The 15,201-nt window shown below is 36.6% G+C and overlaps 1 protein-coding gene across 1 annotated transcript; it reads right to left on the bottom strand.

Moving 5' to 3' along the window:
- Positions 1 to 501: 501 nt before the first annotated feature.
- LOC135129819 (myosin-VIIa-like) lies at positions 502 to 14,989 on the bottom strand. The gene is made up of 9 exons (XM_064057079.1): positions 14,880 to 14,989; positions 14,568 to 14,828; positions 14,330 to 14,514; positions 11,977 to 14,248; positions 3,844 to 4,406; positions 3,166 to 3,782; positions 1,416 to 3,119; positions 873 to 1,369; positions 502 to 822 (listed from the first exon to the last, which is right to left on the bottom strand). Exons 1-9 carry the CDS (start codon positions 14,904 to 14,906, stop codon positions 610 to 612), a joined length of 6,339 nt encoding a protein of 2,112 aa, XP_063913149.1. The 5' UTR covers positions 14,907 to 14,989; the 3' UTR covers positions 502 to 609.
- Positions 14,990 to 15,201: the final 212 nt, after the last annotated feature.

Below are 15,201 nucleotides of genomic sequence, written 5' to 3'. Positions count from 1 at the left end.
TATTTTTGTTTTTCAATTTTTGAATTTTACGATTTTTGATTCACTTTCTTGACATGTCGGTTTTTCGATTTTAAAATCTTTTCGACTTTTCGATTTTTCGATTTTTCAATTTTTCGATATTTCTGTTTTTTAATTTTTCAGTTTTACGATTTTTTGATTCGATTTCGTGACATCTCGGTTTTTCGATTAAATATTTTTTGAATTTTTGATTTTTAGATTTCTCGATTTTTCAAGTTTTCGATTTCTCAAGTTTTTAACATTCAGTTTTAAGAATTTTTCAGTTTCTGGATTTTTCACTTTTTTGATTGTTCGAATTTTCAGTTTTTCGATTTTTCCAAAAAACATATTTTCTGTTGGTTTTCTGCCTTAATTACATTTAATATTGTTGGCACTTGTACGGACCACGTCCCCCTGGAATTTGGGGGAGTATTATTTTTTCGTCTCGTTTTTATTTTACACAAATCGCGGTTGGCAACAATGTAAAAAGTCAATATACCAACATTACTTGAAAATTTTTATTAAATTTATACATTTCTACAATACTTTCATTAAAATTTCCTACCCAATAAATACTTCACAGCAACATCATCACCTGCCTATCTGCTCTTTTTACAGAACAAATTTATCCTTTTCCTTTTCCTTCTTAACACTATTCCTAATATAATCCGTATAAGAAGTAATCAAATCGTCCATCTTGTACCCTTGCGACGTTTCGCACAACAACTTCGTCTTCCTCATTATATTCCCAATAGTCAGATGGAAGAACGTGTTTCCCGATGACCAATTACTCAACTCGGAAAAGTCATGAGTCGCTAGTACATCCTACAACAAAAAAATCAACCACTGGGCTACACACCCAACACCAAACATACCTTCGTCTGCGGATGCAGAACATTAACCCCTTTCTTATTAATCCCGATCAGAATAATATCCGGGTACGTCGGCTCAGTCGTCTGCTTAACCTCAAAGAAAGTAGACCCGAAAGTAGGCCACTCGTAGATGATCTTCAAGAACTCCAACTTAGCCTCCTCGACACTCATATTACCAGACTTCTTGTATTCGTTCAAGATGCTCTTCTTCCACTCGGACGAGCTCGCGGCTTTGACCAAATCTGCAGGAATCAAGTCCTTCACGTACTGGACGGCAGTCTGAACCTGCTGGAAGTCGTTATCACAACGAGCGTGCAAAATCAGCGCCGCCAGTTTCAACGCGTGGTGCTTGGTGCACCTGTGGAAGCCTCGAAGGTACTTGGGCAGCTCCTGGTGGAAATGGAAAATTTGGTCGGCGTTGTGGTCCTTGCCCGGAATCGCGTTGATCCAGAGTTTCTTCATGAAGAAGACTTGGTACTGAGCTTGGATGGGGGCAGCACCTGCAAAAACCTCGTCACTTAGTGTCCACCAGTCGTACCAACTTACTGTTCCAGCTGGGTTTGCTCTTGCGCATCCAGTCAATGAGTTCGTGGAGGAAGTCATAGAAGAAGTAGTTTTCGGGAATGGAGAAAACCTTGTCGGAAATCATGACGAAGAGACTAAAACCGTCGGTACTCTCGAGTTCCAACCTGGAGGAGATGGTTTTGCATAGATCGGACGCTCGGGTGACTGAGTCCACCTCGAACGCTTCGTCGGTGTCATCTGGGAAGTAAATCTTGTGGTAGATCTCCATGCTGCGGTGTTGGATGGCTTCGACTTCGACGGAATACGGCGGGTATTTTCTAGGACCGACTTTCTGGCTTCTTTGGAGGCGCTTCAAGCAAGGTTCGACGAAGGGGTGTGTTCGTGAGGTTAAAAATTTCTGCAGTTCAGTCATGAGCGACGCGCTTGGTATGAAAAGCCCGGTTGCTAGGTACATCAACTCCCAACCTTTCTCTTCGCTTAGTAGCAACCTATTGAACGTCAGCTGGCGCATAATCTGGACGTAGATCTCGTCTTTGAGCATGTCGTGTTTCAAAGCTTCTGCGAAAATCTGGTCGGTGTATTCGTTACTGAACTTGGCTTTGGGTGCCGGGAGGTCACCCATGTATTTGAGTATGGCGGTGAAGGCCGAACACGCTTCCTTACTCAACTCTTCGTTCGACAGCAACTTCTGCAAGTGTGGTTGGTAGATTGGTTCGTTCGTGTACTTCCACAACTCCTCACGAGATGCTCTTCTCGCAGCGGTGATGACCGAAGGCTTGTTGGCCGCAAGTTTTTTCCCCATGCGGAAGTGCTCGTCCGCATAGTGCGCCAAAGTATACAATTTCATCCTCTGCATCGTCGTCAACACCGGTGCCGTCGGTTTTTTCGCCCCAACTACCCCCTCTTTCTTGAAAGCTACGAGAATATCAGCAGGTGGTTCGGTAATAGCAGGAAGGATGTAGACGTGCTCGGTTGGGAAATCTCCCACAGCAGTGTTACACTCTCCGTAGCCCCACGTTGCAGACATCAACGCCTCTCCGTTCAGACCGTTCTTCAGCGTGATCAAGTCGCCTTTGCGGAAACTAAGGAACGAAGGCGCGTTGGTTTCGTGTTTGTAGTCCTGGAGGGCCACCACGTACAACGAACGCTTCTTCAAACCGTCGAGGAGGTACTGGATGAGGGTGCACATGCTTTCGGCGTCCGGACTCAAGAACGTATATTCTTCGTTTCGGACCGTGGTTAGTGAAAACTTGTGCAGAGGACTGTATGGAAGTCGCTCGAAACTCACTTGGCTCACGTCCGAGAAGGTCAGTTCGAGGAGGATCTGCTCCTGGTCGTCGATCATGAAAATACCGGTCCAGTTGATAGCGATGATCATGTTTTTAGTGGGAAGGTCGGGACCTCCGGTTTGGATGGCTTCGTAGAATTTGGAGAAGAGAATGGGCCAAGTGTTTTTGGCGTACTTGACGATGAACTCTTGAGCTTTGATGGGGGCGAGTTTGTTTCGGACGCAGAGTAGTTTCGGGAAGGCGTCTTTGATTTGTTTTTCCCAAACGGATAGGTTGCCTTGACCTTTCTTGACGAGGTACGTCGGCATGTATTCTCCTATGCGGGTGTGGAGAACTTCGGGTTTCATTTCTGCGCCGTGGTCCACGTAGTACTGGGTAGCGATCAAGGAAGCCACGTCTAGTTCGACGTTGCAGCGGTACTCCCCGAATTTCAAACCTAAAAATTGACAATGAATACTAAAACAGACACGGAAGAGTAGTACCTCGGATGACTTGATGGTAGATCAAATTAGTAGCCACCGCATCTTCCGCAGGGTTGTGCCAAGGAGTGAAGATCTCCTTCCTGAAGAACAACCTCCACGGGGCGTTCCGTTCCGACTGACCCTTCTCTTTAGCATACTGTTCGCACTGGGATATGGCGTCCATGACGTGGTCCGAGTCGCTCCCCAAAGACATGACCTTGTCGAACAACGTGATGAACAGCGAGAACCCGAAGACGTCCTTCAGGTTGCGCTTGGTGGCGATCTCTTTACAAATTTCTTCGGACGTAGACGCCGAATCCACCTCCACTTTCTGGACCGAGTTATCCATGAACATCACGTCGAGGGTTATCGGATTTTTGTTTCTGGTGGCTATCAATTCCAACCAACATGGTGGTTGGGTGCGGGCGCCGTTTTTGAAGGTACGGTTCAGACGACCTTCGCAATATGGGGCATACCCTGGAGGACCGCTCCTGATGAAAGCCCGAAGATAGTTAAGGAATTTGTCGGACGGAGGGAAGCACCCGATGCACAAAGACAGGAGAATCCAACCACGGGCGTGTGATGCTTTAGTCGGGTTATTACTGAGTTGTTTGCAGATTTGGCACAGGATCTCGTCACTAAAAAAAATAATCGTTCCTATTGGTACCAAGACAGTGTAGTGTAGTGTAATGAACTTACCGCAGCTCCGGTCTCAAAATACCATGACTGATAATAAAGTGCAACTTCTCCAGATTGGTGGTTCTGCGGTGGTTCAGCCACTCCGAGTAGTACTGGGAGGCGTAATTGTCCTCGACTAGTCCTCTTCTCACATCTTCCAACAGCTTGGTCTTGCGTCTTAACGTCATATTGACCAACTTTTTCTTGTCGGCTTTGGACATACTCGCCATTTTTTTCTCCTCTTTGATTATGTCTTGGTACTCTTTGCGGTTCGTGAAGCTTCGATTCAGGGTGTTGGTAATTTGCACCATTACGGACTCGTTGCTCTTGGTGGAGTTTTCGAAGCGCGGTTCTGGTAAGTCTCCCATGAAACGCAGGATGGTGATCCAGAGGGCTTGGGCCGCTATGATGTCGTCTGGAGTCGGTAGGTCCAGCAAAGATTCTTTGAGTGGGCGTTTGGAGTATTGGTGGTTCGTGTTCTTGATGAAGTAGGTGGCGGCGAATTTGGCGAAGTTGTAAGCCGAAAAGTCTTCGCCGTCGTCCTGGAACTGGTCGCTGGGTTTCTTGGAGGGGTCCATTATTTTCTGGAGAAGAAAGCAACAAGATTAATACAAAATTGTCTCATTTTTACTTCCCGAGCGTAAGCAAAGGAAGTATTGTAATCGAGTCCGTCGGCCGACTCTCTACTTTTACGTTTTCTCGATCTTTCATGACCCCTAGAAGACGAAGAAATAGGTCTCCCATTTCCGTCTGTCTGTCCGTCTGTCCGTCCGTCTGTCCGTCCGTCTGTCCGTCTGTCCGTCTGTCCGTCTGTTGTCCCGGATTTTTATTAGACAGATAATCTCCGAAAGTACTCGACCGATTGTTGTGAAATTTTGTACTTATATTAAGAATATCATGTAGATGGTAAAACGCTAACCAAAATTTGTCTAATCATCCCCACCACTAAGGCGATGACGTCACTTCAAAATTGTACATAGTAAATGGGTTTTCAATTGTATAAAATAACATAGTCCTATACATGTAGTTTACAACTATGAATCGACTTTTCACCCGAAACGTCCAGATTTTTGGAAAAAAAATCAAAATTATAAAACAACATTTTGAAATTTAATTTTTAATCTGCTAACCAGAATGCTTTGAAATGTTGCAGATGTTTTAAGGCTATAAAGAGCATCATAAATCTTTAGTCAAAAAATATTTGCTTATCCCCTCCAAAAACTTGATGACGTCAGCTCAAAAGTTTGTGGAATAAATTATATCTAAAATGTACAAAATATGATGAGTCTGTACTTGTGATCTATCACTCCATTCATATTTTTTGGATTTGCATATACAGGGTGACTCAAAAAAATTAATGAATGCGTAAATTTATTTTACTGATTTACTCAGAAACTACAAAACTGAATGCTTTGAAATCTTGCAGATGTTTTAAGGTTATAAAGAAGTAAAGAACATAATAAATGTTTAGTCAAAATATATTTGCTTATCCCCTCCAAAAAATTGATGACGTCAGCTCGAAAGTTTGCCGAATAAATCCTATCTAAACTGTAAAAATATGATGAGTCTGTACTTGTAATTTATCACTCCATTCATATTTTTTGGATTTGCATATACAGGGTGACTCAAAAAAATTAATGAATGCGTAAATTTATTTTATTGATTTACTCAGGAACTACAAAACCGAATTCTTTGAAACCCACTGCGAAAAAAAAAACATAATAGGCATGCAGTCGTCACGTTTCCGACAGCGAGGGAAGTACTGTCTAAGCTCTTTAGACCAATTTTTTGTTTTGAGTTACCCTGTATATATATTCCAAAAACTATATCTAAAAGCGAAAAATTGGAAAATAAAAAAATCAAAACATTCAAAAATCTAAAATTAAAAATTTGCAAAATTGGAAAAAGAAAAATCGAGGAATTGAAAAATTGAGAAATCGAAAAATGTAAAATCTAAGAAACCAAAAAATTAAAATATCAAAAAATTGAAAAAGGAAAAAGTCGAAAAATCGAATGAAAACAAAAACAATGAAAAATTGAAAAATCGGGAAATCGAGAAGCCGAAAAATAGAGCACAGGAAAAAACCGAAAACATTAATAGTGGAAAAATCAAAAATCGATTAACCAAGAAATCGAAAAATTGAAAATTTAGAAACGCCAAAATTGAAAAATAGAGAAATAGAACAATTAAAAAATCGAGAAATAGAAAAGTCGAAAAATCGTCAATTTGAAAAAACGAAAAAAGGGAAAATTAAAAAAAATGAAAAATGAAAGACTTGAAAAATTGAAAATTATAAAATTTAAAAAATCGAAAAATTGAAAAAGTAAAAAATCGAAAAGTCGAAGAAAATTTTCAAAAATAATGACGGCTTTTTGACATTTCACATTGTTGCCAACTACGATTTGTGTAAAATAAAAACAACGAAATGAAAAAGAAGTCAGTGAATCGAAACGTCGAGAAACTTTTATAAATCGAAAATCCCAGATGTCAAGAAATCGAGTTAAAATCGTAATATCGAAAAATTGAAAACTAAAACCTAAAATTTAAAAATCGGAATGCCGAAAAGTCTAACAAACGAAAAATACAAACATTTTTAAAGAAAAATTAAAAAATCGGAAAGTTGAAGAAAAAAAACTGAAAAATTGAGAAATTAAAAAATTCCAAAACTGAAATGACGAAAAATTGGGAAATCAAAAAATTGAAAAGTCGAAACATCGAAAAACCGAAATAGCGAAAAATTAAAAAATTGCAACATCGAGAAACGAAACATCAAAAGATCGAGAAATCGAAAGTTCGAGAAGCCGAAAAATCGAAAAATTGAGATATCGAAACAGCGCAAAACCGAAATATGTAAAAGTTAAAAATTGAAAAAATTAAGAATTTAAAATAAAAAAAATAGATAAATTAAAAAAACTCAAAAATCTAAAATTTAAAAATCGAAAAATTGAAAAAGTAAGAAATCGAGAAATCGAAAAATCGAAAAATCAACAAAAACTGAAGAATCGAAATATTTAATAATTAAAAAATTCAAAACTGCAAATCGAAAAGTTGGAAAATCAAGTCAAAAAATTGAAAAACCGAAAATTTAAAAAATCAAAAAGTCAATAACCTGAAAAATTGAAAAACTGAAGAGTTGTAAAAAGTAAAAACTGGAAAATAGGGTAATCGAGAAGTCAAAAAATCGAAAAATTTAAAAGTCGGAAAATTTATTAATCGGGAAATCGAACAATCGAATATTTAGAAACGTCAAAAATTGAAAAATAGAAAATCGAAAATTTAAAAAATCGAACAACTGAAAATCTGAAAAGTCTAAAATCTAAGAAACCAAAAAATTAAAATATCAAAAAATTGAAAAAGTAAAAAGTTGAAAAATCGAATGAATAATTGAGCAATTGAAGAATCGAAATATTAAAAAACCCCAAAACTGCAATCTCGAAAAATTGGAAAATATAGAAATCGACAAGTTGAAAAACCGAAAATTTAAAAAATTAAAAAATCAAAAACCTGAAAAAATCGAAAATCTGAAGAGTTGCAAAAAGTGAAAAATAGGAAATTGAGAAGTCCAAATATCGAGAAATGGGAAAATCAAAAAGTCGAAAAATCGAGAAATAAAAAAGTTGAAAAATCGATTAATCGAGAAATCGAACAACCGAAAATTTACAAACGCCAAAAATTGAAAAATAGAGAAATAGAAGAAATGAAAAATTGAGAAATTGAAAAATCCAAAATTCAATAAACTGCAAAGTAAAATATCAAACAATTAAAAAATAGATACATTGAAAAGTCGAAAAATCGTCAATTTGAAAAAACGAAAAAACGGAAAATTAAAAAAAATGGAAAATGAAAAACCTGAAAAATTGAAAAATGTAAAATTTGAAAAATCGAAAAATTGAAAAACTAAAAAATCGAAAAGTAGAAGAAAATTTTCAAATAATGATGGTTTTTTGACATTTCACATTGTTGCCAACCACGATTTGTGTAAAATAAAAACAACGAGTTGAAAACATTGGTCGAAGGTTAGTTCGACAGAAAATGCTTTCCGAAAATCGAAAAACTAAAAAATTGAAGCATAGGAACATCCATAAATGGAAAAATCGAGATATCGAACAATCGAAAAATTGAAAAATCCAGAAATTGAAGATTCTCAAAAATGTTGAAAAATTGGGAAAACGCAAAATTGAAACGGTGAGAAACCTTATAAATCGAAAATCCGAGATGTCAAGGAATCGAATAAAAAAATTGTAATATCCAAAAATAGAAAACTAAAACCTAGAATTTAAAAATCGGGAAGCCGAAAAGTCTAAAAATCGAAAAATACAAAATTTTAAAAGAAAAATTCAAAAATCCGAAAATTGAAGAAAAAAAAACTGAAAAATTGCGAAATTAAAAAATTCCAAAACTGAAATGACGAAAAATTGGGAAATCAAAAAATTGAAAAGTCGAAACATCGAAAAACCGAAGTAGCGAAAAATTAAAAAACGGCAACATCGAGAAACGAAATATCAAAACATCCAGAAATCGAAAAGTCGAAAAGCCGAAAAATCGAAAAATTGAGATATCGAAACAGCGCAAAACCGAAATATGTAAAAGTTAAAAATTGAAAAATTGAAGTATATAAAATAAAAAAAGATAAATTAAAAAATCGAAAAATTGAAACATCGAGAAAATGAAGATGTTGAATCTTGATAAATCGAGAACTAAAAAAATTGAAAAGTCAAAAAATCAAGAATTTTAAAAACCCGAAAATTGAAAAACCGAAAATTTTAAAAATTAAAAAATCAAAAAACTCAAAAATCTAAAATTTAAAAATAGAAACTGGAACAGAAAAATTAAGAAATTGAAAAATCTAATATTTAAAATATTTCCTTTGCTTACGCTCGGGAAGTAAAAAAATTAAAAATATCGAAAAATTGAAAGATCGAGAAATAAAAGCAACAAAAAATTAACAAATTGAAAAACTGGAAAATCTAAAATTTAAAAATCGAAAAATTGAAAAAATAAGAAATCGAGAAATCGAAAAATCAACAAAAACTGAAGAATCGAAATACTTAATAATTAAAAAATTCAAAACTACAACATCGAAAAATTGAAAAATGTACAAATCGAAAAGTTTGAAAATCATGAAGTCAAAAAATTGAAAAACCGAAAATTTAAAAAATTAAAAAGTCAAAAACCTGAAAAATTGACAAACTGTAGAGCTGTAAAGACTGGAGAATAGGGTAATCGAAAAATTTAAAAGTCGGAAAATCGATTAATCGGGAAATCGAACAATCGAATATTTAGAAACGCCAAAAATTGAAAAATAGAAAAATCGATGAACTTTAAAAATCGAAAATTCGAGATATCAAGAAATTGAATAAAAAAATCGAAAAATCCAAAAATAGAAATATCGAAGAATAGATATATTCAAAAATCGTGAAATTGAGAAATCGAAACATCAAAAAACCGAAAAATTGAAAAATCTAAAATTTAAAATTCGGAAAGCTGAAAATTCTAAAAATCGGTAAAGAAAAATCGAAAAATCGGAAGAATGAAGAAAAAAAAAAACTGAAAAATTATAGAGAAATTAAAAAATTCCAAAATTGAAACGATGAAAAATTCAGAATACAAAAAATTGACAAGTCGAAAGATCAAAAAATCGAAAAACCAAAACATCGAAAAATTAAAAAACGCAACATCGAAAAACGGTACATCAAAAGATCAAGGAATCGAAAAGTCGAGAAGCCGAAAATTGAAAAATTGGGATATCGAAACAGCGCAAAATCGAAAAATCTAAATGTTAAAAACTGAAAAATTGAAGATTAAAAAAAAGATAAATCAAAAAATCGAAAAATTGAAACATCCAAAAATCGAGATACTGAATCTCAATAAATTGAGAAATAGAAAAACTGAACAACCGAAAAATCGAAAAATCGAGGAATGAAAAAATTGAAAAATCTAAAACTTAAAAATAGAAATTGGGACAGAAAATTTGAGAAATCGAAAAATCTGGAATTAAACAAAAATTAAAATATCGAAAAATTGAAAGATCGAGAAATTGAAACATCAAAAAATCAAAAAATTGAAAAATTAAAACATCTAAAATCTAAAAATCGAAAAATTGAAAAAAATAAGAAATCGAGAAATCGAAAAATCGAAAAGTCGAACGATCAAAAAATTGAAGAATCGAAATATTAAAAAATCCAAAACTGCAACGTCAAAAAATTGAAAAGTTGAAATAAGCGTCAATTAAAAAAATTGAAAAACCGAAAATTAAAAAAGTTAAAAAATCAAAAACCTAAAAAATCGAATTGGAAAATCGATAAATCGAAACATTAAAAAATCGAAAAATTGAAAAAATAGAAAAATCGGACCAGAAGTTGAAAAATCGAAGAATCGATTAATCAAGGAATCGAAAAATTAAAAATTTAGAAACGTCAAAAATGGAAAAGTAGAGAAATAGAAAAATGGGGAAATCGAAAAATCTAAAATTTAAAAAATCGAAAAATAAAATTGAAAAATCCAGAAATCGAAAAGTCGAAAAATCGTGAATTCGAAAAATCGAAAAACCAAAAATTTAAATAATTTAAAAATGAGATACCTCAAAAAATGAAAAATTGAAAAAACTGAAAAATCGGTAAATTGGAAAATCTATAAATCAAAACATTAAAAAATCTAAAAATTGAAAAATATAAAATTTAAAATATCGAAAAATTGAAAAAATAGAAAATTCGTACCAAAAGTTGAAAAATAGAAGAATCGGTTAATCAAGGAATAGAAAAATTGAAAATTTAGAAACGTCAAAAATGGAAAAGTAGAGAAATACAAAAATCGAGAAATCGAAAAATCTAGAATTTAAAAAACCGAAAAATAAAGTATTAAACAGTTGAAAAATCGAGAAATCGAAAAGTTCAAAATTCGTGAATTCGAAAAATCGAATTAAAAATGAAAAACCTCAAAAATGAAAAATTGAAAAAACTGAAAAATCGGACCAAAAGTAGAAAAATCTAAGAATCGAAATATTGAAAAATCTAAAACTGCAACATCGAAAAATGTCAAGTGAAGAAAAAACGAAAATTTTAAAAATTAAAAACCTGAAAAATCGAAGAAATGAAGAGTTGCAAAAACTGAGAAATAGGGAAATCAAAAAATCGAAAAATTTAAAAGTCTAAAAATCTAGAAATAGAAAAGTTGAAAAATCGATTAATCGAGACATCGAACAATCGAAAATTTAGAAACGCCATAGAAAAATCGGAAAACCAAAAATTTAAAAAATTGAAAAATTGATAAACTGAAAAATCGGGAAATCGAGATGTCGAAAAATCAACGTTTGCATTTGTTCTCAAAAATCTGGATGTCTATTGTAAAAACTCAACGCGGATTCATAAATAAAACGTGAAAAATACAATTTAAGGAAATATATTGTGCAAAATTGTAGAATGACATCATCATTTTACGAGAACATTTTGATTAACGATTTATCATGTTTCGATAACGTTAAAACATTTGCAAGATTTCATAGCTTTGAAGTTTTAAAGTTAAATTGCGAAATGTTGTTTTACAATTTTGAGTTTTGTTTTCAAAAATCTGAATGTGTAGGGTAAAAACTCATCACGGATTCATAAACCACAAGTACAGGAGCATTTTGGGGATGACATCATTCTATTATTGGTGGGGATAATATTCCCAATGTACATAAAATTTGACAACAGTACTTTGGGAGATTATCTGTCTAATGAAAATGCGAATAGACGACAGATAGACAGACAGACAGACAGACAGACAGATAGACAGATGAAAACGGGAGACCACTTTTTTCGTAGTCAGCGACCCGATGGACTCGATTACTCGCCAAGTTAAAAGACAAACACGTTGGAATTAATAATCAGGTCGGGGACATTATCTGGATATGCAAAAATATACATAATTAAGGTAAACATTTCCGATTTAAGGACGTTATCGCGAGTCCGATTACGTGATAGGGTTCGTTATTGCAGTAAGTTGACAAAACGCGCAGTTGGCCCTAACACGACGAACGGCAGCACGTCAATTTTTGCGTGTCTTGATTTCCAACCCAAATTGTTCGTTTTGGGTGTGGTGAAATCAAGCGAAAACTTGCTCTGACACGACAAACTTTATTATTCGAAATATAATACATAGCTTCAAGCACTCACCATAATCATTTCGTGGCCTTGTTTGATCTCTGTGGGTGACTCCAGATCTAGGAAACTAAATTCGTTGGAAACCAACGATTGCGCTTTGATGTCTTCTTCTTCCTGCTTCTTCAACTTGAGCGTGTACTCTCTATTCAACTCAGCTAGACGCTTCTGCATTTTGGCTTCAGCATCCGCTCGGTAGTTCTTATTTCCTGAATTCTTCATGTTCTCTTCATCCAGTCGTCTCTGTCTCACGATGGCATAAATCTGACCAAACTGAGATTTATTTCTCGATACGAAGCCTCTCGAAATTGCTTGCAGCTTGATAATGTGTTTGCGGATCTTCCCGAAGGAGTGCGTGAGCACCCTTGATCTAATAGACCCTTGTAGTCTCTGGTAGCCGTTCTTGATGGTAAGGTACTTGGTGCGGTGACCTCTAGCCCGCCAGTGCTTCTGGAAAACGATAGAAGCTTCCCGCAACTTCTTGTAGCGTCGCTTGAAGATCCACCCTCTGATGGCCTTCTGCAAAATCAAGATGTACTTGGACAGTACTCTGCCTCTTTCTTGTTCGAGGTACTCGTGGTCGGGCGCTTTGAGGAAGAGCTTGGTGTGCCCCAGCTGGTAGTCCTCGTTCTTTTGGAAAGCGGTTTCGCAAATCTTCTTCGTCGACTCTTTGCAGTTGCCTTTGGAGCTCGGAGGGATAGCTTTACCCAAGTGCCTGAACCTATCCACGAAGTCTTTGTACGAGTATCGGATCGGGTACCCGGCTTGACGGATCGTGGCAGTTTCCATCATCCCCGAATAACGTAATTGACGGCAGCAGAGGGTCCTATCGAACATCAGAGCCTTCTTTTCTTCGTTTGGTTTGATGCATCGTACGAAGAAGGGTTGACACGTGTTTAGCGTTTTCATGAGGACGTCCAGCGACGTCCGGAATTGCGAAGACAAAGTCACCATTCTCTTTGTCGTCGTTTCTTGTTGAAAGTCCGCCGTGAAGACTTTCTTCAAAAGATCGTTGTCGGAATCTTGAATCAGCTGTTTCAAGTCTTGACTGAACGAGTCGCGGTTCTTCTCCAGGAAACTTGGAACGTCGTAAAAGACGGGACCTGCGAAATGTTGGACCCCGAAGGCCGGCGTTACGTCAGATCTTGGCTTCAGGTAGTTCTTGTTAGTCGTGTGGGTGTTGTGCAGCTTAGCCAACATCGTAAAGTCCGTGCCTTTCGGGAACTTGGACTCTTCATCGATTAGGGACATCAGGTTCATGGATTTCATGCCGATCAAGTCTAGGACGTCTTGATTGTCGACGAAGGCTATGTTCTTCCAGTTGATGCCTTCTTTTTGGTAGTAGTCTTGCTCTAGTTTGAAGATGTGTTGGACGAAGAACTGCTGCAAATTCTCGTTGGCGTAGTTGATGCATAGCTGTTCGAAACTGTTGACGGTGAAGTTTTCAAAACCGAAGATGTCCAAGACGCCTATGGAAGTTTTGGCGGTCCCTTTTGGTTGATAAATAGCCTCGTTGATCTTCTCAATTATGGAAATAAATAGCTTCCCGTAGATGCCTTTGACGAAGGCGTGTCTGGATTCAGATGCTTGTTCTTTCGAAAGCGAAGAAACTACTTTATCGCCGTGTGCGAAAATGGTTTTTTTGGTTAGGGCTTCGCTCAGATCGATTTTGTTAGTACCGAGCAACCGTGCGATTCTATCGGCGGCTGCCGGGTCTTGTACATCGGACGATTCTGTGTTGGAAGCCGTCCCTGGTTTAAAACTCAAATTCCCCAAGTGTAAAATCGCCGCCAACAACTGGAAAATATCGCTGGCTTCTTTGTCGGTGAAATTCAAAACTTTCATCGCACCTTTGATATCAGAAAACTCGTTTACTTCGTTCCGGCCTTGACAAGTCAGAGTTCTTCCTCCTCGGAGGTAGGTGTAATGGTCTGGTTCTGTCAAGTCGAACCGCTTCTTCTCCTCCTTCGACAATCCAGCTATCATGCTGTAAAAAATGTGGTAGTTGCGTTCGCCGTCATTCTGCGACACGATTCGACTTTTCTCGAGGAGGTACTGCTCGATCCTGGCACCCTCGATGCTACCGTTCCTGTTAAAATGAATGTCAATGTATTTGCCGAAACGCGACGAGTTGTCGTTGCGGACGGTCTTTGCGTTCCCGAAAGCCTCCATGATGGGATTGGCTTCCAGGATTTGTTGTTCGATCCATGAGTGCTGGCCGCTCGTCGACGCCAAGTACTGCAGGATCAATTTGGTGCTTTCGGTTTTTCCAGCTCCCGATTCTCCGCTACGAAACAATGTCATTACAGCAATCAATCAAGTAATTACAAAACCACATAGCTAAAGTACTTGAGATAAGATAAAGTACCTGATGACGACGCACTGGTCTTTTCGACTGGTTTTCATATTCATGTAGCTGTTATCTCCTATGGCGAAGATATGAGGAGGCAGCTCGTTGAATTTTTTGTTTCTGTATTCGTTGATGAGGGCGTTGGTGTAGATGGGAAGGAGCTCGTAGGGGTTGATGGCCACCAACATCGAGCCGATGTAGGTCTAGAATATTCCACATACTTGAGTTGAGTAATCGAATACGATTGCGTACTCACGTAAATGTCCTTGTTTCGGTATCTCTTGTGCAAATTTCGAAGGATTGCGTAGTCCTGTAAGTCCCCTAGGTTGATCATGTCTTCGACTCCTTCCACGGACGTGACGTGCATATTCTTGACCACCTGCTGGTGCGAGATGGAGATTTCGTTACCGTCGTCATCTTTGACGCGTATTCTGCGTTCTTCGATGCTTGTTATTTTACCACCTATTAGTATATCGAAGTCTCCGGTTGTTACGGGTTGGACCCAGATGTAGTCCCCCTGGAAAAGGTACCGCTAATTTAAAGTTTTCACAGTTTTGGTATAGTTTACCACAACGAGACCACTAGTTTTCGACATTTTCGGTTGTTCTAAGTTCAGCTGCACATATTGATTTTTCTTGATTTGTCGCAAACTGATTACTGTACTGGTGGAGGGCGATTATCTCACTAGCTTTTGTGAAATATTCGCTATCTCTTTGAGATAACGAAATCTTCGAATCGTTTATAGATTTTCTGATAAGGTTTAGGTAGTGTTGATAAGTGACTAATACAGAAATATTTTAACTTATTGTTTCATGACATCGAAATGCATCAAGATTTGAGAGGCACCAATTAAAATATAATGAAATATTTGCGCCAATTGCTACTTACAA

The sequence above is a fragment of the Zophobas morio genome, unplaced genomic scaffold (genome assembly GCF_036711695.1).
Source record: "Zophobas morio isolate AGI-343-1 ecotype UQ-CSIRO unplaced genomic scaffold, CSIRO_AGI_Zmor_V1 ptg000017l, whole genome shotgun sequence".
Taxonomy (NCBI): Eukaryota; Metazoa; Arthropoda; class Insecta; order Coleoptera; family Tenebrionidae; genus Zophobas; species Zophobas morio.
Note: the sequence above shows the minus strand (reverse complement) of the source record. Positions and strands in the feature narration are given on the sequence as shown.

Bases quoted from the DNA above. Each gene is read 5' to 3' on its own strand.
- LOC135129819 (XM_064057079.1), bottom strand. From the start codon at position 14,906: ATGTCGAAAACTAGTGGTCTCGTTGTG. The intron at 3,783-3,843 runs GTAAGTTCATTA...TATTTTTTTTAG, and splicing joins ATTTTGAGACCGGAGCTGCG to TGACGAGATCCTGTGCCAAA. The intron at 3,120-3,165 runs GTACTACTCTTC...GTCAATTTTTAG, and splicing joins CTACCATCAAGTCATCCGAG to GTTTGAAATTCGGGGAGTAC.